This window comes from Festucalex cinctus, chromosome 3 (genome assembly GCF_051991245.1).
Source record: "Festucalex cinctus isolate MCC-2025b chromosome 3, RoL_Fcin_1.0, whole genome shotgun sequence".
Classification (NCBI taxonomy): Eukaryota; Metazoa; Chordata; class Actinopteri; order Syngnathiformes; family Syngnathidae; genus Festucalex; species Festucalex cinctus.
Window position 1 is genome coordinate 25324862 of NC_135413.1, and position 24135 is coordinate 25348996.

General features: G+C 41.5%; 2 protein-coding genes across 10 annotated transcripts in view; both read left to right on the forward strand.

Annotated features, from left to right (window-relative positions):
* The window catches only part of mef2aa (myocyte enhancer factor 2aa), a 66044-nt gene extending 61649 nt beyond the window's left edge, over positions 1-4395 (forward strand). For all 6 annotated transcript variants that reach the window (XM_077517081.1, XM_077517082.1, XM_077517084.1 and 3 more), the window contains one exon: positions 1-4395. This exon is cut by the window's left edge. In XM_077517081.1, the coding sequence (XP_077373207.1) occupies positions 1-213 (213 nt within the window). In that variant the 3' untranslated portion in view covers positions 214-4395.
* Positions 4396-4812: 417 nt separating this feature from the next.
* LOC144016225 (multiple C2 and transmembrane domain-containing protein 2-like) overlaps positions 4813-24135 on the forward strand; it is a 49571-nt gene continuing 30248 nt past the window's right edge. The window contains exons 1-17 of one of the 4 annotated variants that reach the window (XM_077517077.1): positions 4813-6370; positions 6689-7606; positions 9519-9578; positions 9663-9768; positions 11560-11702; positions 11808-11884; positions 12874-12988; positions 13068-13091; positions 17657-17827; positions 18450-18580; positions 18665-18851; positions 20034-20127; positions 20202-20304; positions 20390-20492; positions 20699-20800; positions 20879-20953; positions 21436-21555. In XM_077517077.1, the coding sequence (XP_077373203.1) occupies positions 6701-7606; positions 9519-9578; positions 9663-9768; positions 11560-11702; positions 11808-11884; positions 12874-12988; positions 13068-13091; positions 17657-17827; positions 18450-18580; positions 18665-18851; positions 20034-20127; positions 20202-20304; positions 20390-20492; positions 20699-20800; positions 20879-20953; positions 21436-21555 (2517 nt within the window). In that variant the 5' untranslated portion in view covers positions 4813-6370; positions 6689-6700. Of the gene's footprint in view, positions 7607-7643; positions 8373-9518; positions 9579-9662; positions 9769-11559; positions 11703-11807; positions 11885-12873; positions 12989-13067; positions 13092-17656; positions 17828-18449; positions 18581-18664; positions 18852-20033; positions 20128-20201; positions 20305-20389; positions 20493-20698; positions 20801-20878; positions 20954-21435; positions 21556-24135 lie in introns of those variants that run through there. The other 3 variants (XM_077517078.1, XM_077517076.1, XM_077517080.1) reach the window with 3 other exon arrangements.

The following is a 24135-nucleotide window of genomic DNA, read 5'->3' on the forward strand; positions in this document are numbered from 1 at the left end:
CAGCAGCAGCAGGGCCCCGGCCGGCAACAGGAGGGTCTGGGACGCTCGCCCGCCGACAGCCTCAGCTCCTCCTGCAGCTCCTACGACGGCAGCGACCGCGAGGACCACCGGGCGGACTTCCACTCGCCCCTCGGCCTGGGCCGAGCGCCGGCGGGCGGTGACAGGGAAAGTCCCTCGGTCAAGCGCCTGCGCATGGACGCGTGGGTGACATAGAGCGGCCGGCGGGTGTGCAGCAGGCAAGAGCAAAGGGTCCTTCTAGCTAATGATATCATTACTCAACAACCCCGGGTTCTGTTTGGAATGGAAGCAGGTACTGGTGAGAGGTGTTCACAAGCAAACGTGTCAATAGATTGTTTGTAGTCATCTGCCAATTATATTACGTCGTTGCTGTTTCGCCGTTGTGCTCGCAAACAATCAGAGAGCAGGCAACGGTTTCTAAAATCATGCTGTAAACACACACATACACACTCATGAAGATTTACGTATGTCAAGTGGCCTCTAATTTATTGATGTTGAGAATGTAGAGTGGAAGGAGAAAAATCAAATGAAGGAAATGGTTGCAAAAATGGAGTGTTCATGTTGCAGAGGACATATTATGGGAAATTGGCTTTTTTAATTGGTTGAATGGTAATCCCCACGCTAGTCACCAAACACTTGGAAAAAAAATTGAGTAATAGAGACGCCCTCCCCCTCCTCTATTTTGTAATTCCTGACTAGTTTGTAAAATGTAAATACACCACAAACTATGACCCAAAATCTTTCATTGTAATATGAAACATATTTTAAAAGGGAAGTCAAACCATAAAATTGTCTTTACAATATGCTGTATGGGCCACTAGTCTAAACACAGTGTTCTGAATTGTATTTATGGAATATGAGTTAAAGCAGCAAAATCAACCCACCTTAATGGCGGCCATTTTGCCACTTGCTGTCGACTGAAAATGACATAATAGATTTGCGCGTTAAGTCAGATATCACTGTTAAAGTTGATATTTACATCAAAATGCTTTGTATAGACTATCCATCCATCCATTTTCTGAACCACTTGCTCCTCACAAGGGTCGCAGGGGGTGTTGGAGCCTATCCCAGCTGGCATTGGGCAGCAGGTGGGGTACACCCTGGACTGGTTGCCAGCCAATCGCAGGGCACACAGAGACGGACAAACATCCACACCCACAAGCACACCCAGGGACAATTCGCCCAATTAACCTGCCATGCATGTCTTTGGAATGTGGGAGGAGACCGGAGTACCCGGAGAAGACCCACGCGGGCACGGGGAGAACATGCAAACTCCACCCAGGAAGGCTGGAGCCTGGACTCGAACCCGAGTCCTCAGAACTGGGAGGCGGACGTGCTAACCACTGCCGCCCTTGTATAGACTAAAATACATTAAAAAAAAGAAAAAAAAGAAAAAGATGTTGTACTTACCATTCCCAGTGCGCAATCACAGACAAGCGCTAGCACTAGCTTAGCAGGAAGACTTGGGACAAAATGCTGGACAAGGCGCGGCTGTCATAAAGTCGAAAAGTCGTAGGTTGATTACGTCGTAACTCAAGGACTCCCTGTACATAAATATGAATATGCGGCAAAAACTCATAAATTCCATTACCAACCAATGTTAAGCTTCCCAAGACAAGCTGTTTCACGTTAAGGATGACAAGTGGGCCCCACAAATTAAGCTAAATGATAGAATGTAAAGTTTGCTGTTATTCTGACTTAATCTGAGGGGGAACTGTCGCCTTTCAAATTAAAAGTAGGAAATCAGGAGGTTAAATGTGCAATGAAGGTCAACTTGCCCAGTCGTCATCAGTAATACAAGCCAAAGCTCGTTTTTTAATTTTTTTGGTGTGTGCGTGTTTGTCACACTCATATCTATCGCGTCAGATCATCTCCAATTGAAAGAAAGCCATTTTTCCTCACAAAATTGTTTAGCCAACACCTTTGCTTTTATTGCGTGAATAGCCACTTTCAGAATGATTTTGCCAGCGTGTGTACTGCTGTCAAGAAAAAAAAAAGAATATATTTTTGTGGATGAACAAATGTGGCAACAGGTGGATAGCAATTTAATTGTACCTACTGCCATCTAGTGGAAGATCATTTAATTTCTCTGTCAGTGTAACTCATTTCAGACCAAGTAAGTCAATTTTGTTCATTCCCTCAAAGTGTTTGGGAATCACCGATCAAATCCCGTGCCACAGCCTTGACTCGTTTTCCCCTCCATCAGCACACGCGCGACTCGGCATCAACATCCCGGGCGTCGCTCTGCATTGGCCGTGCGCTTCTCGCTTCACACCACTAAGTCAACCAGTACACAGCCCCGTGGTGATCTATGCAGTTTTGGAGCCCACCAAATCATAGCAACATATGAACCACATAAAATATGATGTCAAAACATAAGGGGGGGACCCACAGGTAGACTGTTAACCTCGTAAGTGCCACTGCTGCAGGAACTGATCACATACACAATTACACGTACACTCATGTAACAACGGTATAGTGGAACCGCCAAAGGTCAACACTGTTCAAATTTCCACATGGGGGATTACACATGAGCTCTATAAATTTGACTATCACCGTCCTTAACGGTTATACAAGTTCAAACACTATAGTGAAACTCAACTACTATGTATGTCATAGTAAGTTAAACATTTGCTTTGGTTACTTCTTTCACAAATTTCCTCGTCACTGCTACCATTCTGTGAAGGCATCACAAAAAAGCCAAAGAAAAAGCAAAACGCAGTCGAGGGGAAGGAGGAGGATGTCACTCATTTTTGTCACTCAAAAAAAGAAAAATAGTTAGTGTTTGTTACAGGACAGCGACGTTTTGTTCAAGTTTCAAAATGTTACTTTCTGAGATGTTGGAGATTCCTTTGTTTTCTTTAGAAATGCAATTCTAAAAGCTAAGCAGTGATGAATTAAAGACCAGACCAGTGGTTTAAAAAAAATAAAAAATAAAGTGAAAAAAATAAATAAAAATAATAAGAAGCTTTATCCCTAAAAAAATATTTTTATTATTGTAATCCACCGTAACATGGAGTTTGAATACATGTATTAAAACCAAGCTTACATATAGGGGAAACAAATCTGATACTTTTGAAATGCATTGTACATAAAAGATAAATAAAAAAATATATATACAAAAATGAAGGTTAAAAGGCAAACAGTTTTTAAAGATTAGATGCAAATGTATTGAACTTAAAAATGAAAGCTCCAATTGTGCATGGCCAGTTATTTACTAGCTCCTACAACTATAGACTTGCCCACCTAATTTCATGTCAGTACAACTGGTGTGTAATTTTTTTCCTACCAGTGCACGTGGGTAATATTTTTATTATTTTTATTTTTTGTGGTTGATTGACAACCTTTTCATTGCCTGCCATTACAGGTATGTGATGAGGTGATTCCAGTACTAACTGCCATTTAAAAAAGCCTCAAAACCATTTAACCCACAAATGCTCATAATGTACAATTAATGCACGACAACAACCCCCCCCCCCCACCCTCCCACCACGCATTAAGTAGTCAATAGTTTCCCGTGGCAGCTTTAAACAATACATAGCAGTCTAAACTAGCAATAAAAGTACTCCCAACATAGCAGCACACATTTTTTAGCACTTGACGCCATTTTACTCTATCAGGGAATTTTCTAGTATCTATATGCACATGTAGGAAATGCCTTATTCCAAAGAAATACAACACCACTCAGTTAAAAAAACAAAAAAAAAACAAAACAAAACTAAAACCATCTCGCTTCTCAAGAAGAAAAAGCGCACGGCCAAAAGAGTGACGTACTCTGTTCCTCCGCTCTGGATGACAAATGTGAAAGGAAACACGCTTTGCTTACTGGCTTTTATAAATATATATAAGAAAACACAAATGTGTGTGTTTGCTCAGTGTTTGTAGTCCTAATTAGTTAAAGTAAAAAGCTGTTTTCTCGGTTTGACTGCTCAGACCGTTTTGGCGGCACAAGCTGGACTTTGTTGCCAACAATGAAGTTGTTTGTTTTTCAAAAAAAAAAAGAGAAAAAATGTTAAGTTAAACTGCGTTTTATTTTATTTTCACCCTATAATGGAAAGAAAAATATTCAAGTGAAGTTTTTATTGAACAATTCAAATACTATGCTATTAGATATTTGTTGTACAAAATTTGTTTTTCAGAAAAGTATAAATATTGGCTTTTAATGTGTCATTTAGGTCATATCTTTCTCTTTCTGTGTGTATATATATATATATAAAAATGACAAACGCTGACATGGCATTTGTTCTCTTGTTGTGAAAACACAGACACGGAGAGTAGCAAACTTGATTAAACACATCAGTGTATGTTCAGTCTGGACGTGGTGTCTAATTCATCTTTGACTTGCCCATTAAATGCATTTATTGGCCTGGAGAACTATCATTGTGTGTACTCGCCATACTGCATCCACTGTGTTTTTTGTTTTTTTTTCCTCCCTTCAAACACATAAATTATTAACTTGGAGTGTACATCGTCATTTGCCCCTTTCAAATGTTTTCCTCAAAGCTACAGGACAATCTCAAATGAGAATCATTAACTTCAGTAGTGTAATAAAGTAGACGTTTAAAATATCCATTTAATGTGATATTCTTTGATTTAAAAAATATATATACCACATACATGGCAACACTATAGCCACGTGGATTCATGAATAAGAAAGGAACGGTCAAGGTAAAATAAAAATTGTTGTAGTTCCACCATCCGGCCTGCAAGTGACGCTCTAATACCATAGGTAATTTTGTTCCATTCTTCCGGTAAATTGATGACATCGAAGAAGAAAGGTAACAAGCGGTCACGTATGCCAAACGAAACCAAAAATAGCTCGTTTCTAACCGCTGCATGTTTTTAATCAAAATAGAAACCACTCAACTTGTGATTTAATGTATTAAACTGCCGCTATAATGTGTTTTTTATTCTATATACGCCACCTTGAGCACAATACGTTCATTTTCATAGTAATATATATGAAGCATTCCTCCACATCATACGGTAAGACTGAGCAGGTACTAGTTTGTACATTTCAATGGCCATTAAGCGGGGATTTAACATCATTTAGATGTTTGAAAAGTAGAATTAGTGGTCATAATTTGAATCATTTAATATTTTATGAGGTACAAACACAAAATAGGTAAATGGTTTATATGTGGTTTGTTTCAAAATTCTGAACAAATTGACTATTCAGCTATAACCTGGCACCTAAATTGCACGATGATAACATTGTTAATGTATGCATCATTAAATTTCAACATGAGGATACAAAGCAGAGGGAAAACAGGGTTTATGTAGATCCCTTGTGTATTAACGTCAAATCTATTTCGTGCTATCAGGTGCGTTCGTGGCTCACCGTTCCTCGGACCAGCTGCGCAGCAGGCGGGAACAGGTCCAGTGTGCATGTGTAGAGTAACCAAGTGGGCTTTGGGCCTTGTTTGAGTTGCACGAGAAGGGGCTACGGGCCACCTGCCGGAGGGGCTTGCCCTGTTCCAATCCTCCCAAATCCCGCCTTTCAACTGGGAGCCAAGTCGGGGTTCTTTCGTGTGGGCCTGATCCGCCGTTAAGACCTGGGCAAATATTGAACAAGCTTGGGCCTAGACTCAAACGCATCTGTTGTCATACAGTCTCCACTCTACTGGCGGCGGAGAATGGGGGAGAGACACAGTTGAACACCGGCGGGTCTGTCACATTCACTTTTTGTGTGGATGGAGAAAGACAGTTTATACTTTGCAAACACAAATGATGAGTAAACAAACATGGGGGGGGGGCTTGTGTGGTGGTAGAGATGCATTTTGGAAGACCTGAAATGACCAAGAGATTGCCAATATTTCATATGCCGCCGTCTTGTCACTTTATCCATCCAGCAGTATATTTGGATAGCCAAAAGAGAGAGTTTCACTAGTAAAGCAGGGGCAACACAGCAAAAAATGAGGCCGTATTTCCCCCCCCCCGCCGTCACCATCACTGTCCCGATTGTCAGATGTCTTAGCACTGTGGTTCTCAAACTGATCTTCGGGGACTCTTGGGGTTTACAGTACATAACAAAATAATCTGCAATAAATGATCGTCATATTTCGGGAATCGTTTCATCCTCCTGCACAACCTTGGAACGTAGCTTTTAACGGCTCGGCTTTGAAATGCTTCAGTTGCATTTCACAGGTTTCAAAACTCGCCTTGTAAGACAGGTATGGCCAGTTTCAGCCAGTGGGGCCACTCCCACCAATGACGACTGGCACGTTTTGACGCACGTCCTTTGAAATCAAAGACATAATGTGGTAGGGCCACCTCACTGAAAGCAACTCGGATTTTGGGACAACATTCGACAAAACAGGTACCTCGTTTTGAACTTCAGTCTTCTAGCAGAGTAAGTTAATAAAGAAATATATTTTTATATGTTTTTTCTGACTGTCGAGGTACAATGCTTAGGATTTATAATGACTATTGCACTAATGTCATCACTGTTTTTGTTTATAATTGAGCTAAATGACAATTTTGTATTATGTTATGACTTTGGCAACTTTACATTTTAGTGTCACTTTGTTACTGGGTAGAATCCAGCTACGGTGTTTTTATTCGTTCATACATATTGTTCATTCCTAAGCATAAGACACCAAGTGATTCACAGAGTAGCGATCGTCTTTCACATTTCAAGTCAATGTGTGTCTCCTATTTCATTTCCAAGGAAACACTCAAAATGGAGGTCAAGAAAAAGAAGTTAATAGACAATCTCCGAATGAAAACAATGCTGGTCAATCTGATGAAGCCCGGTAAGAAGGCAGCAGACAAGCAAAAAACAAAAGTAGGCCTCAGGCGCAGTTTATCAGTACCGGACCTGGGTCCCAAACAGGACAAGGCCCTTCCTCCGAAGACCGCCTTGCCAAAAACATCCGAGGCTACATTATTTGGATTTAGTGATGGTGATTCTGTCGAGAGCGGCTCTGTCCCAGATGGCTCGACTTCCTTCGACAAAGAAATTGGCCCCGGGCTTCCTGCAGATATAGGCTCCGATAGAATAACTTCCCAATTGAACTCGCCAAATCTCTACAAGGAAGTTAATAACGTGGTGATGTCAAGCATAAATAAGAATGCGAACACGCCCGTGGAATGGCAAGCCAAGAGGAAAGGAAACATTTTTAATTTTGAACCTATTCCAATGCCAATATCCGTTTTTTCAAAAGCACCATCCAGTTCACCAAGACCGAATTCCACAATGATCTCCGAACAATCTTGGATACCCGAGGACATCCCCGCAGACAAAGCGAAAATCACTGACGCGCTGGCCAGGGCAAACTCAATGGGAGAACAATCAAGCGCCAACGCACGTTCAAAAGTTGTGAATTTCAGGCAGGACAGACCGTCTGGAAAAGGGAGCGAGTCGGAACACAGAGAAAATCCGCCTCTGATGTTGGATGCTCTCGGTAAACCTCTGGACAGCGCAGAGTGTGCTGGTGAGTATTGTCGGTCTGGCGAGGACCAGGTGGCCATGCCGTGGTTGACGGACACAGAAGGGCTGGACCCGGATGTTGTGATTTCCTCCATCACCAACGACTACAGCATTGAGGAATCGTCACTGGAAGGAGGCACTCAAGAGGAAATTGAGGTCAGTTTGATTTACATTTGTAGATACACTTGCTAGATCAGCGATTATTCATAGTTTTCAATGACAACTGGGAGAATACTGATTGAAGTACAGTTAAAGGTATTAGAGAGGATTCTGTAGCGAACGAGTAGCCCAGTAGCTGTTTGTGGTTTTCTCAATGTGCGTAAAAACACCCCGCCTTCATCACTGCTTTTCATGCAGGAAACGTAGCGCCAATAAACAAACCGTTGAGCTGTATTGACGCTGGTGTCATTATAAAATTTTACATGTTTAACAAGCTACATAAAGTATAGTTCTTACTCAAAAAGTAAACTGAAGTTACCTGCCCAGCAGAAACTTGCCAACCAAAGCATCCATCTTCAGACCTCTCTGCTGCTTTAGCGCACGCCATTGCTGTTTGGCTTCGCTCGTTCAGTCCTTGTCTCTTCCGTTCAGCAACCTCAAAAACAGTCTTTCTCTTACGGCTCGGAGGTCCTGTATCCTTCTCTGCCATTGTTGGTTAACTTAGAACACATACGTGAGGAGCTAGCTACAGTAGGAAGAAGCTACGCCTCCGCAAGCTAGGCCTACGCAAGCTACGTACGCAAGAAGTGTGATTGACAAGCCGGTAGCCAATCAATAACGAAGGTGCTTCATTATTTAATTGGCGAGAATCTAACATTCCTCACCACGTCCACAATTTATGAATAATATACTCTATATAGATAGATATAGATTTTTGTTAACCATAAGTCCAAGTCTCTTACAGGTTGATAAAGTGATTTAAGTGAGACATCTTAATTTGTAGTAAAATCCTCTCTAATACCTTTCAACTTTTTTTTTTTCTTCTAGTTTAGTCAAGATTGGAAGAAATTGTTTTTTTAGGTTGCATGGGCAATGTGATAGTTTGAAAAACTGTAGAATATTATAGCCTTCACAGGGTGGAGACGAAATCTTATAGGACTCGAGTGGGTTCGGTGATGTGATTTAAAAGTATTAGAATATTTTTCTGCGAGTGTGCTTTGTCATGCTAATGTTTTCTTTTGTGTTTTCATTCTACTTAATCCCAATCTATTCATCGGTGGTACTGTGTTGTGCTGGCGCAACCTCATAAAACACGACCGTATTGTTGAAACTAAAACAATTTTATCTTTACCTGGATCGGGATCAGGCCTCTTCCAAATGTGGATAAAACTCAAGATATGAATGAGATATCTGCTGATGCAAATGCAGCATAAATGCAAAGATCAGATCATGTCAGTGTGAGCCAGGCGCCCTCGAAACAGGCTGATCAAAACACAAACTAGTACCACAAGAATGAACTGTGTAAGTTTAGACTACAAGTGAAAGCATTAGCCGTTATTATATTGCAAGCACATTGACCCCTAAGTATTCAAAAAAAGAGATCTAGGATGGTGGCCAATGGAGTAACGCTGAATTTCATCTGTGTCACTTTAAATACGCTAATATGTCTTTCATTTGTGTATAATATATTTTGTTATTGATGATTATGTCTTTGTTGTTGCATGAATTTGACGTTTATGGTCAGGTTATTTCAGTTGCTTAGTAACTGCAGACACAATATCGACTGACGTTAAGTAAGTCTTAACTAACTGTCAGTACTATTAATACCAAACTATCAGAAGTAGTATGTATGGAAGTAACTGAATATTCTTGTGCCGTGTGACCGCATATTCTTTCATCATTGCATAATTTTGTTTAATGAAAGCTGTTTATAAACTCAAAAGATAAATGTTGTAAACCGCTGTAAACTGACGACCAACTCAACTCTGCACCAACGCAAGTGGTCCTCAGTTTAGAGGGCTTCAATCCTCGCGTTCAGAAAACATCCATTGGCTCACTTTACATTCTCTTCATTAACTTCTTAGATGTTTGTATTCCCTGCAGTCATATTGATTTGTTCTTCATACAGATGTCCAGTGAACCATGTGAATTCTTTGATGAAACTCTTCTAGACCCTCTCGAAAGCTCAGTGAGTGACTATTTTGCCAAAAATAAGGTTTTCACATAACTAATGTAGACAAATATAAATGTGTTTTCCTTGGGGGGCGGACAGTTTTCAACAACAGGGTCAGACCTCCAAGTCCCGGCCCCGCTCCAGAGGTACCTGCTTTGCATCAGTTTGAAACGTGGGCAAAACCTGGTCATCCGAGACAAACGCGGTAGGTGAACATTACAATACGGAAACATTTGACTGATTTACAATCTGCCCTAACCTGATCTTTCACTGCTTTGTTTTTGGGCCCATTGGACCCTTTAAAAAAGAAGATTGTCAAAAGTGTTTGAAGGCAAGATGGGACGCAGCTGGTATTTGCTAGCGAGGATGTCGTCTCCTGCCAAAGCTTGTGGTCATGTGCAGTCATCACACTTGAGAAGTATGCTGTCCGACCAGTATGAGAACGCAAAGAATATGATAAAGGATATTAAAATTTCACAAATTCAAACTGAAATGCGGATGGAAACTGTATCCTCAAGTCCATGCAATCGTGCTCTGAACATTGGCACCCCATTCAGGATCATTGGGGTGAACTAGAGCCTATTCTGGTTGATCACCTGTCAGTCACAGTGCTGACACATCAAGACAGGGTCACTCCCACTCCCGCTGGCAGTTAACTGTCTGAAATGAGTCGAATATTCACTTTGTTGTGCTGCAGGAACACTTCCATAAAGTTGTTTACGGTATTTTAAATGAAGTGATTAATCCATTTAGTTCAAGTTCTATAAATAAAAAAAAACAGGAAGAGAGATATGAATTTTACTTCCTGGTAAGCTAATTGATTGGTGTTGTTTTTGGCAGTCTGTTTTGTTGTCCTTTAGTCAAGCTTTCATTTTAGTTTTTGTTTCAGTCATGGGCGGCACAGTGGAAGTGTTTTTTTTTTCTCAGAATATTAATTCCCATCTGGGAAAAAATATTTATTTATACGTGGCCCTAATATGCATCGTACATTACATATTCTCACTCATCCGCCATGCTAAAACCACACGAGATGAAAAAATTAAAACATTAAAATTCAAATGAAGTTACAGGGCCAAAATACTTAATATGCAAAATTAAAAGAAAGGGAAGCTTGTTTAGGCAACACTGTGGATGAGCGTACAGATGTTTTTTTTTTTTCTTAACCCCAAAATTGGGGTTGAACGTATCCCCCCCATCTCAATGTGATAGCAAAGGGCGCCGGGGTGCCCTCGTCGCTGACAAGATGGCTCGGCGATGATGCAACCCACACACGTTCCGTGCCTCGCCCCTGTTTGCCCAACAATCAGCGGCGTGCCAAAGGCTCGCCAAGGGCGTACATTGTCATTACGTATTCTGAAAAGGACCCACGCCACCAGCCCCCTCTCGCACTCTTTGGGTTTCGCCTCCCCCATTAATTTCCATCGTCACCGACCCTCGCTTGTGCCAGAGCTTTTCTCCTCACGAGCTGCCACATTCTCCTCCTGTCAAGTTGCCTGGAGGTTTCCCTGTCACAGGCTGGCAGGGTGGAGCTGCTGTGGGTCCTGCCTGCCTTTTGCGAGATGTTCATTTGGAGTAGGGAGCTGACAGGCCTGACAGCCCATCCCCACAGGGCCTTTGTCGTGTGATTCAAGCATCCCTGCAGGCTCTCTCCGGCACCCCTTTATCCCCCACCCCGACACAAATGAAGGCATGGAAATGTTTTTTTTTTTTTTTTTTTTGGCAATTGCAGAAACAAAGAAGTCTCATACCCTCACCCCAGACTTTATTAACAAGCTTGGGAGATTAACACTGGTTGCTTCGAGATTCTCGCGTTCTGTTGGTCTCACGCTGGCGAGCGTTTCGGCTCTTTCACAATTAAACGGCAGTGTGTGTGGTACACCTCCCTCCTCCTCCTCCTCCTCCTCCTCCTCGGTGCATGTGTGTTCTTATATAAGACAATTTGACGACCTCGACGACGCGATGCATTATGCTAATATGTACCCGTTGTGCTTTGAAGGTACAAGCGACCCGTACGTGAAGTTCAAACTGGAAGGAAAGCAGTTCTACAAGAGCAAAGTGGTTTATAGAAACTTGAATCCCAGATGGAATGAGTTCTTCTCGTATCCCCTGCGGGACAAAGAGCATATTGTGGATGTTCGGGTAGGCGTGGTTGTCCTCAAACGTTTGATTTGAATGGAAAATATGTGATTTCACACAATCCGAAACCCTCTCAATCGATCATTTATCTACTCCGTTTCATTGCAGGTCTATGATAAAAATTTGACAACCGATGAATTCATGGGTTCTAGCACCATCGCGCTGAAGAACCTCGAACTTTACAAGTGAGTGGAGTCCCTTTACATCTGTGTTGTGAGTTATGAAAACAATATAAGACAGGTGCAGGCAATGAAATGTGTTTTACAGCAAAAAAAAAAGTATTTCATAAAAACTCCCCATCAATGTTATTAGACAGCTTTAGCACCACGGTCATATAAACCATCCAGTCAACCACTTGCTATACTGTATATGCTATACATGGATTTGCTGTTGAGGACATATAGGTGCAGTTCGATACTTGTGAATTTGGAAGAAAAATTCATTTATTTCTGGATTTAATTCAAAAAGTGACACTTAAATACACATAACTATTATATATAGCATCAATTTTATATAAATATAAATTAATTACACATGACTGGGAAATTTCACATTTTCAAAATATGAAATCTCCCAATAGATTATATCAAAAACATTTTGATATTGGTAAAAAAAAAAATATCATATTTTAAGTTGGTAAATTAGTCAATGTAATCCCACAATTTACCATCTGAAGAAATTAGAAAATTACGATTAAAACAATACAAGATGAATTTATTATAGAAGTTAGGTAGGAATTCTTAAAAAAAAAAAAAAAAAAAAATCCAATGTGTTTATTTAATTTCTATAATATAGGAGTTTCATGTGTATCAATTCAGTTAAATTTAAGAACATTTTCACAATATTCAAAATTATTGAGTTTCACAAATCCATGTTAAGGTAAAAAAAAAAAAAAAAAAAAGTACAGGCTTCCCTTGACAAATGTGTGCTATTTGTTTTGAAATATAGTTTTTATTATTTTTGTGACTGTGCAGTTTTAATGAAGGAGAACACAGACAATCCCATACAATAGAGATGTATTTCAAAGTGTTTTTTCCATTTTTTTAATCCACAGTTTTTGTCCTGCACTGAGATATTACTGTCATTTTAAAAGAGGCTTGACAGCATAATTGTTTTTTTTTTTTTTTCTAGGACTATATGTAACATGAAAATGAAATGTCACCTGTCTCTGTAGGAATTATGAATTGGAGTTGCCCCTCACTGATCCTAAAAGCAAAGAGGGCGACATGGGAGTCATCTTCGTGGATGTGTGCCTAATGTTTCGAGACGCCACCCTCAAACGAAAGTGGGTGAGTATTTGTGATACGGAAAGTATGCCCAGCAATGAAAACCGTGTTTTTGACTCTTGTCCATGTTTTCTTTGTACAGAGATATCCAGCCAAAAAGCCAAAGGTAACATTTCCAACATGATGAGTTTTGTGATGTGAACACTAGGGGGCAGTAGCTCACTGTGTTATTGTGCAACAAAGAACAAGGTGGATGGACTGTGGACTTTTTTTTTTTTTTTTTTTGTAACCTTGGTTTCAGCGCCACGATGGTGGTTTCACAGTGCGCCTTCATATTTGCAATTTTTCAGCAGAAAAGACACAATATAATATTCTGATCCAAACCAAAATAATAACATTGACAACGCGTTGTCCTGAAAGGGACTCTTAGATGAATATTACAGAACGGTAATTGCGTTTTGTAGTAAACAAAGTTGTGTCGCCTCTCAAGTGGCTTTCGGGTGCACTGCTGCCATAATTAGATTCAGTGCGAAACAGTTGTGCGGCTGGCTGCTCGGGACCGACTCGCGCCGCATCGAGTGGGTTTATATTCACACCTATGCGGTCTTCTACATCTGCCACTGTTCCGTCTCTTGATGGTCCAGCAGACAATCTCAATTTGAAACGAGATGACAAAGGAATGAAGCCATTTCCGTGCACTACAGATGGTTAAAGGTACTCAAAGGGAGATGGGAAATGTGCAGTGGGACTCTGCACGGGTTTCCGCTGCCTAAGTCATAGTGCTAATTTGACAATGTAACAATGCCAGCCCCCACCTCCCTCGTATCATTTTTGACAATATCTTACTGCGTTTAACACCTATCCTGGAAGTGCTGAATCGCCAGCTTTTACAGCTCCACTCCCCCTCTATCTTTGCTTGTTCTCCCCGTGGGTGTTGCCACCACGGAGGAGACGGGAGTACAAACTCCGTTTCCAAATGTGTGTAGGGAGGCTCTGGCGGCAAAGGCGGCAGGCTGCCAGAGCAACATGCCGAAGATCGGCACGGCTGATAATTCCCAGGCAAAAGTGGGCAATAACCCAGATGTTCGGGAGTGATGCCGCAGCTGCGGACGGACAGTGGCGAGGCGGCGGCCAAATAGACCCGGGTCTGAGCTCGTCGCGCCTGTCCCCATGCTGTCTCGCCATATGGAAGCCATCGTGCGGCCCTTTTTAGGACCAGGAATAGATTCTCTTCGGGGGCCACTTACAGTTAAGTGGAATTGTTTTATTGGCCGCTGAGATAGAAACGTGGCCAAGATAAACACTTGGGACGACTTGGCTGAGGCCTGTTTTCTATCGCCGTTCCACTCCCTCTGTTCTCCATCCTTTTGAAGAGGGCTGATATTTATAGGGCCTCGCCTGCGCTATTCCGTGTTAATTCAGGTCCCCGAGATGAGCTTTGATCCCCTCCGGATTGGGTGGCAAAGCAGGTTGCGACCTCCGTAGCGGGGCTGGAGCGGCGGGGGAGTTGTTTGTTTCCAGCCCGAGAAGCCGGACAATCAAAGAGGTTTGAGCCAATGATGCTCCTGCTCTTTAATTACCGCCGGCCTGACGGAACCTCTCTGCTGTTTGTGTTTTTACAGCACCATGAGCAGCCTCACGGGAACACTAACAGGGAAACATATCAAGGCCGCTCTGTCTTACTCCCTCTGCGGTGTCCGGCGGGAAGAGTCCATTTGCCGAGCTTGTCCTCAATTTCCGACATGTTGACTAATGCAAGGCATGAGAACACATGTTATGTTAAAGAAGACATATCATGCTTTTTACAACACAGGTGTCGAAACAATACTTCTGTTATATGAGTTCATGAAAATACCCAAAGGATTGCTTTACAACACTTGAAACCTCACAAGAACGCCCGTTTTGAGGTGTTGCGGTCATGACAATGAACGACAGCTAACCCCGCTCATTGTTCTGCAGAACGGGATGTCAAGGTTGTGCTTTCCATGCTTTTCTGTTGGCTTGTTTTACAGTAATTTCACGTACATTTGTATTTTCACCAGTTTTCCTGAAAACACCCAAAGATGCCAGAATAAATAGGAAAGTAGTATTGACGGTCCAAGGAAGTATCTCCAACCGAGACAATCTTCGTACAGTATGTCAAACAGGAGCTAAGTTGAGCTTGAGCAAGTGCACTTAATTCACTCACTGGCAGCCCAGCTAAAAATCGATATTTGACGCCTATAGGCGTCAGTGGCAATGAACGGGTTTAATGATATATATATATATATTTTTTTTTTACTCTTTAAGTAATTTTTTTTGTTAGGTTAAATGTAAGAATAATTTGACATGATATTAGGTAGCATTTTATCTGCTTGTTAACTTGTCCATAAAACGTGACACATCTGTCTACCATACCGCCCCTCTCATCTGACTGCGCATCCCAACAAAACTTCATGCATCTCTGAAACAGTTTCAGTTAGGGGTGTACTCACTTTTGTTGCCAGTGCTTTAAAACACAAATGGCTGTGTGTTGATTTATTTTGAGGGGATTATGAATTTTCACTGTAATACAAGCTGCAGACTATTTGCCATTGACGCAAAGTCCCATGAAGCGATATAATAGAATATTTAGAGAAATGTGAGGGGTTATCTTGCTTTTGTGAAATACTGCAAATAAATGTCACAAAGGATAAAAAAAAAAAGCAATAACATAATTAATTTGCATCTTTGTAAGTGTAAACTATAAGTAGTAGCTCTCAAAATCAAGTATTAACTTTTTAAAGGCATCATTTTTGCGACTGGACTTCATCGAGTGTACCTAATGTTGTGGCCATTGAGTACGTATATGAATCTCAAGGATGTACCCTGCACATACGAAGACGCTGTAATGTGGGCCATACATGCATGCTGCATTTTTTGCATAATATGCTGATGAGAGAGCCGTGTGCGCGCTCGCCGTGCATCATTACTCACTGCCGCCTGCTGTCTCCGGTGCAGCGTGCCAAGTGTCCTGACTCCCAACACTCAGCCTGGAAGCCAGTGATGAGTGGGACTGTCACAGCCCGGGACATCTGGCTGCTCGCTCGCTGTCGTCCTGCTCCCTTTCCTCCCTCTCTCTTTGCCAGCCTTGCCTGTCAGAAAAGAGATGTGCTAATGTCCTCCAACAGAGATGTGTTGCATAGTGTAAACCCTTGTCTTACTTTTAAAACGCTCGGCGAAACATGACGAGTTGTCAGGCTGAGGCGGGAACGTCTATGCGGTGGGGAGCGTGCACAATTTGCACGTGCAGTAGAAGCTTCAAGGTGGAATATCATTTCCTTCCGGGACCCTCCCCGACCGCCGATTTGTAACCATTTTGATGGAATGTCAAACTGTCTGCAATGTTTTAATATTTCTTAACTACCGTAGAATTATTATTCAGTCACACATTAGCAGTTTACTTAATTTAATTTTAAACCTGACATGTACCAGAAACTATTTTTCCCCAAACAGTTTATTATTGTTTAAAATTCACCTTCCAACATTACAATTACAACATAAACAGATAATTTGATCTTGAAAAAATGGTTCTCTGCAATTTTCACTAGCATGCCATGCTAAATTTAGCTCCTCCCTGTTATGCTAAAATTTTGGAACATTTGCGATGTATCCTTCAACAGGGCTGGACTGGCCATCTGGCATACAGGACAGATGCCCGGTGGGCCGTCCACTTTTGGGGCCGATGCAGTGCTTTTTAATGGTTATTTTCCTGCATTATACCCCAAGAGACTGGCCCACAATTTAGAGGGACCAGTCCGTTAATCCATTAACGAATATAGATAGCAAACTGAAACATCATCAATAAATATCAGTGGCAGAACTCATGTTAGCCAAGAGTCAGTCCAGGCTGGTTCAAAATGCCAGGGCAAATATTTATATTTTATTTATTTATTTATTTTTGCGCCAGTCCAGCCCTGTCAACATGTTTCTTTAACAACAAATATTATTTTTATTAAGCCAAGGCTTTGGCAGCATATTGTGGCATCTTGAGCCATTAAAGAAAGAGCGCAAAAAGTGTGAATACGTGAGGTTCTCAGTGACTAGCTCCAGTATAGATTCCACAGGAATAAACAAAAATGTGACTAGGTCAATTTTGTGAATAATGGCTGTTTAATATGCGTGTTTGTTTTTCCATGTGTGTTCGAATAATTGGTTGATTTTCCCATTGCAGCAACAAAACTCTGCTTATGTTCTCTTATTGTGCAAAACTAGATGAGACACAACTGAAACCAACGTTGAGCAAAGTAATGGTAGAAAATTACAAGTATTTGTTTTTGTAGGGAGTAGATGTCAAAATGAATTGATTAGCAAATTAATCAGCAACTATTTTAATAATGGAGTAAGCGTTTGGAGCCATTTGTTTTTATTTTAAAATTGTCCAAATTCTATTATTTCAGCATATCAACAGTAATCGTTCATTGTTTACTATACAAATATGAAGTACGAAATAAACAGCAATCATTGGTGAATAAACAAAAATCAGAGAAAAAGCTGCTTTTGTAATACACTTTAATGTAAAATTTAAATGAATCTGATTAGTCGATTAATTGATTGAATAATCGATAGATTAATCGAGTCTAAAAATATTCGATAGTGACAGCACTAGTTGGGAGTAAACGTAGTCATCAGCAAAAAATAAATGAAAATACGCACATACAGATAAGATACCTGAACCATCTTCTCACCTCTGGTAACATCTGCATTACACAGAAGGCGACGCAGTACCAGAGCCCGGCTGAGATGCAGAGGAGTCAGTCCAAGAGCCGCTTGTGGACGGGGGCTCTCGCCATCACCCTGGTGGAGGGCCAGGATCTGCCGCAGCACGGCCAAGGCGACATCTATGTCCGCTTTCGTCTGGGCGATCAGAAGTACAAGAGCAAGGTTAGATTTTTCAAAAATAAAAGCCTCCCCGGGCCCTTTATAAGCCTCCCAGCTTTCTCACGCTCTCCTGTCTCTTCGTGACACACTCTTTTTACTTCAAGTCTTTTCTCTTGGCGGTCGGGGCTCCTCCGCTGCAGCGGGGTACCCGCGTGTGACTCACCTCCACCTTGGCTCACTGGGCCGTGGCACAGGCAGCTCATTAGAGTGGGCCGGGCTGCCACTCACTCGGTGCTGCCGGGCTCCGTTGCCTCTTTTCATTTGCATACCCAGCACGCTTCTGTTCATCTACCTGGACTTTTTTTTTTTTCTTCCCACTTCCACCCTCCCCAACCCGGCGAGTCGGCGACGCCTCGCTGCTGTCGTGTCATTTCTTTGTAAACCTCTCAGCCGTCCCTCTCCACTTGTTTGTTTGTTTGTCGAACAAAGCCCATTCTAATTGGGAGCTGTCAGCGTTTGCAATCCCCGCGTGGCCACTCGAGTGTACGAGCGCCTCGTTTTCTCGGCTGGTTGTCCTGCAATGACGGCTTAATCCACCTGTCACGCCGGCACTGTTCAGTTTGATAACGCGTTTAATGTAAATGTGCGCGTGTAAAGAGATGAGTCTGTCTTTATTGGCCCGCAGAACCTCTGCATTCAAGCCAATCCCCAGTGGAGAGAGCGCTTTGACTTCAATCAGTTTGCAGATAACCAGGAACCTCTGCAGGTGGAGGTGTATTTAAAGAGAGGCAGGAAGGGTGAGGAATCGTGGGGAATGTGAGTACTTCCTGCTGGGTCATGTTAATGTAGCTTACTTTTCCAGGTGCAACCATCTCCCCATTTTTTTTCTGTGTGCTGCAGGTTTGAGGTTGACGTATCCAACCTTGTGTTTAACGAGAGGCAGCTTTACACTCAAATGCTGGATCCAGGAAAGGGCAGGCTGGTGTTTTTGGTCACTCTCCGACGCTGCTGGGGGGTTTCGGTCTCCGACATTGAGACCGCTCCTTTGGAGAAGCCTGACGAGAGAGACGCTGTGGTGGCAAAATTTGTGAGTCTTTGCACAAATGTAACAGGAAATTTTGGGTTGTGCAGACAAACTGCATTCATTCTAGTGAAATAGCTACAGATTTTATAACCATAATAGTGTTAGAGGGGAAGTCAATCAAAAAAAATATATATATATTGACAATATGTATATAATGTTTATAAACAGAAAAATTATCAAGCTCAGAAGTTGGCAATTTTACCACTTGCTGTCGAGGAAAAATGACATCGCAGTTGCTCAACAACCAATCACAGCGCAGCTTCAGTAAACAGGTGCGCTGTGATTGATCGTCGCCTTTGCCCTGACTAACTGTAATGTCATCATCAGTCGACAGCAAGTGGCAAGATGGCCGCACCCAAGATGGGAAAAAAATGGCTGGATTTTGCTGCATAACTCATATTCCACAAATGTAATATTAATCAGAATGTCATGTTTAGACTAGTGAGGTCACACATAACATATTGTCAAGAAATGTTTAAGTTTAAGGGTGACTTCCCCTATAAGTCACATTAAGTACTCAATGGAAAGTCTGTATAAGGACAGTATGCAAATCAGCCCCACTATTATGTCACAGTCCAGCAAATTTCATACCACCACCTTCACCGGTACATTTTGGGCGAAAAAGATCACCTCCCTTCTACTGTAGCAGCAAAGCTGCACATGGCATTCACATTCATTTCCATGACAACCCGGCGACTACTTTTGGAATTGGCTGCACAGATGCTGATGGAAAAAAGTGAACTCCCAATAAAACAGATAAATGATATAATAGTGCTCTGGCAAATCTCAAGTGTGTTAAAGAAATAAACATTATTTAATGCAGTCATAAATAACCAAACCCAATCTTCTCCATTGAAAATACACCATCGCTCCCTTTACACTGGCGCTTTGCATACAGGAATTACATAATTTTAATCCCTATGTAGCACAAGTTGAAGATGTTCAATTGAAGTCTCCATTGACCACTGTGAGGGTGCCGGGTTTTTCCTCTGTGGCAATATCAGTATGCATGACTCACATTTTTTATTTTTTTATTTTATTTTTTTACAAGCTGAGTTTGAAAGTAAACTAGCAACATATATTTACAGTAAAATCTGAGCTTAATCATTACGTTTGCTCACTTTAATCAAGTGGATGTTGTCTATAGTGTATTTTTTTTCTCTCCTGTTTTTTGTTTTCCTGCAGAGCCTTAGCAAGTCATATCAATGCATGGGAGAAATCGGTTTCCTCCAAGTCAAGGTTTTAAAAGCAAATGAGCTCCCTGCTACAGACATCAATGGTAACCATTCACCACGCCACTTTTTCCACGATGATTTGATGTCTTCGTTATTAACGCAGCGTTGCCATTTGCAGGGAAAAGCAACCCCTATTGTGTGATTGCACTGGGAAATAGCAAACTTCAAACCCACACTGTCTACAAGAGCGTCAATCCGGAGTGGAACAAAGCAATCACATTGTAAGAAGGTCACTGGCATACATATATATATATTTTTTCCCCTGATAACTTATATTACAGCACGTCTGCTGCTGTTGTGCTGCAGCCCGGTTAAGGACATTCATGATGTGGTGGAGCTGACCGTCCTGGATGAAAACGGAGATAAAGCGGCAGGCTTTTTGGGAAAAGTGGCCATTCCGTTATTGACTGTAAGTTTCTAAAAGCATAGATTGTATTTTCACTCGTGGTGGAAGCACTTCATCACCATCTAACCACATCATCGATTAATGTTCAACTCTGTGGACATGGCAAATACAGGAGACACACCGCCAACACTTTTACAAGCCTTCTACAGTTTTTGTATATAAGCAATTAAAAAGTTAAATGTTCACAATATGTCTGACTGTGTTCAAAGATTCAAAATGAGCAGCAGATTTGTCTCTACTTGAAGAAAGAGGACTTGAGTGGCCCAGCCAAAGGAACCATTACGCTCGTGTTCGAGGTTATATACAATAAAGTAAGCAGAAAAAAACATTTTGAAAGATGAATCAGATAACTTGAAATGTGAAATTAATAGTTTGATTGCTTTTGCTAGGTTCGAGCTGGTGTTAGAAGTTTCCAACCAAAGGAAGAAAAATTTACAGAGGAAAACCCAAAGTTCTCGAAAAAGGTATGACAGTCGTAGTCTATTATGATCAACCAGGGGTGGGCAAAGAAATAATTAATTCCTATCACTGAGCATTTTTATTATTAATTTTTTGGTAAATTTTTTTCTCATTAAATAATCTATTGATTACTTCATTGTAAATTCTAATTCTAATGTTAATGAAATAAATTAAGATTTATTTCATATATTCATTTAATGTTTTTGATAAAGTGATGAATGAATTTAAATCAAATTAATAATAAATTTTTAAATTAAAAGTTAAATAAATTAAAAGTTACCCAGATTTATAAATTTGTTATTAAAGTTAACTACAAGTTTTAACTTTTTTTTTTTTTTTTTACCTCTTCTATTGAATGAACTATCTATTTTTGAAGTAAATGTGTGAAATTCTAAGTTAGTCCACCACATGTTATCAGTCATAAACATCATGTTTCTTATATCCATTAATACTAACGGGTGTTTTTCTGCAATTCTTCTTCATTAAGGTTCTTGCCAATAATATCTATCGGGTTCGGAAAATCAGCACAGCAGTTCTGTACACGTTACGGTACATTAAGAGCTGTTTTCAATGGGAGAACACGCAACGGAGCCTCATCGCCTTTCTGGTAAGCCTCACGTTCATGAATCACCTTTGACCCTTCAGGTGAGACATTTTTGTCCCGTTAGGGAGAAACGCTGGTTCCCTCCCCGTTTGTGCAACAACAATGTCTGCCTTCTGTTTTGGCCCCATGTGTATGCGCTTTATCCTTCAATCAAAGCCCGCATGGCTCTCCCTCACTTCTGACGACTTTAGAGTCGAAGTTTGGGCCGCGTGTGCACAAAGCCTCCCCAACCCGAGGGACGGTGTGAGGAGGGATCACGGCGGAGGATCACGTGGAGGAGTGACGGCCTGCCTCCGAGATGTGAACCGGCGTTTTAAATGTCTCTGTTTAGCTGTTTTTAATGAGGCGACGTGATCTGAGGTCCTAAGCTAAAATAATCTCGAATCGCCCCCGTCAATCCCCCTCAAGAGCGGCACGCTGTAATGTCATGATTAAGAGCGCACACTCGTCAGGGTGAGGAGGCGGTCACAGACGGGGCGTGTAGTGAAAAAAAAGCTCGCCTTTGGCCACCTTTCCTTCCGTCTGCGCCGTCTCAGGATGGCACGCAAACTCGTACCTGGCGTATCCTGCGAAGCCCTTCGCGCTGATCCCGAGGAGTGATTCGCCCTCAGGCTGTTAGGCCTACGTATCTCAGCCTCGCCTGGAATGACAAGATGCACAGATACATAGGAAGGTGGAGAACAATGCAGGCGGTTGTATAAGAAGCAGAGTGGGAGGCAAGATTGAGGAAAATGTTTGCCATTGGATATGTGACGGGTCAGAGAAAAGACCTGAGCACAAAGGTATGGAATGCACATGAGTTTGAGGACACACAACTTTAATCAGGAGGTAGATGATTTTTTTTTTTTTTTTTTTTTTTTTTTTTAAAGGCGGTGTACAATCTTTATAGAATCTTTATCTGATTTTTAACATGTGAGGGACCACCACACAATCAGAACAAAAATGGCATTTTTGTGCTTACTGATTTTCTCTAGAAGAGCAAAACAGCACAACACATAAATAGTGATTAGGGATGCACAGAAATGACTATTATTGGCTGTAACTGAAAACCGAAAATTGTGGAACTTTAATACCCATTTAAAAAAAAAAAAAAAATCCTGAACTGGTTAATTACTAATTGTACTGTACTTTTGCTGAAAAACATATCATAGTCCAAAAATATTAAAAATCAAATTTATTAACTGGACTGCTTTATCGACACCATATGTTCATGTTGTCCAAAGCACTTTACCAAAATGGCGTCCCAAGACTGTATGCGTCCAACATACTGATGCAACCGTATCAACCTATGGAAAGGTTTTCCTTTTTATTTTAAAATCCAAGATCTCTCACCGTATACTGGCCAATGGTGTGTGCCCCCCCCTTATCCCGGTTTTTCGTTTTTTCGGTTTAAATCCATCCTCATTTTATCGTAGTAACTAGGTAGCGCTAAGCTAACCTGGTGGAACATCACATGCTATGCTAACATGTGGCATGTGATGTGGCACTAATACACACGACAATATGTTTTGATTCCCACTTGAATACAAAAATTCAGATTATGCTTTGTTTCAACACCTAATTCACATCTCAATTCAAGTCACTACTGATTCATCAAACAGAAAACGACCGTGTTAGCTCAAAAGGCTAACGAGTGGGCCTCGGCGTGCCATGCCCCTGCCCACTCTGAGGCCAGCCTCCGTACAGCGCCCTCTCCTCCCAGTCATCATCGGCAATTAGGTTAGCGTTTGGAGCCGTCCACGGCGTAGTACGCCGCCCGTGCGCTCGCTCTAATGAAAGCGGCTCCCACTCCTATCTTTATATCTTTAGGCAGTGGTAATAAGGTAACTGATTCCGACATTGACAGATGGCCTCTGCTTGCCTCTGCGATGTGCATAATTATACCACTATAGTGTCTGCTTCTCGGGGTACGCCGGTAGGAAAGGCTGCAGTTTGCGCCGCCGCTTCAATATACATTACAATACATTATTTATCAAGCCGGGTGGACCGGCGTGAGCCTTTTTACACCGCATACATCCTGTAATGCATTACCGCCGCCGCGGCCTCTGCTGGGACCGTGGGGATGTTCCTCGCCGAGTGCTTTACCAGAAATACTTAGCTATTATATCACTCAGTCCCGCGGGCCAATTTTCTGACCTCGGCGCGGCATGCTGCCTCCATTTTTATCCTGTTTATGTAGATGCATGTATGCATTATGAAGCACCTCATTGGCGTGTATTCAAATTATCGCATGACGGATCATGCCTGAGACACAAAAAGGATGCGAAAAGGAACATTTTAGATGGTATGATCGCACTAGCATTGAATGTTGAAGATGGTAATAAGAAGGCTTGCTCATTTTTTAATTTTTTTTTTGCTGCTTCATATTTATGTCTTACCCGTGTTTGTCATACGATTATTTCATGTAAATATAACTGCTGTATAACTGCTTGCGTATGTAAAATCAAGAACCTGTAATTATTAAAAAGAAAAAAAAAAGGAAAAAAAAAGAAAAAAAAGATAACAGACGGTGTGACTAGTGTAGTTCCCTTTACACGACCATCTTTACAGACGTGGAATCCGTACAACTGACGTTTCTGAAGG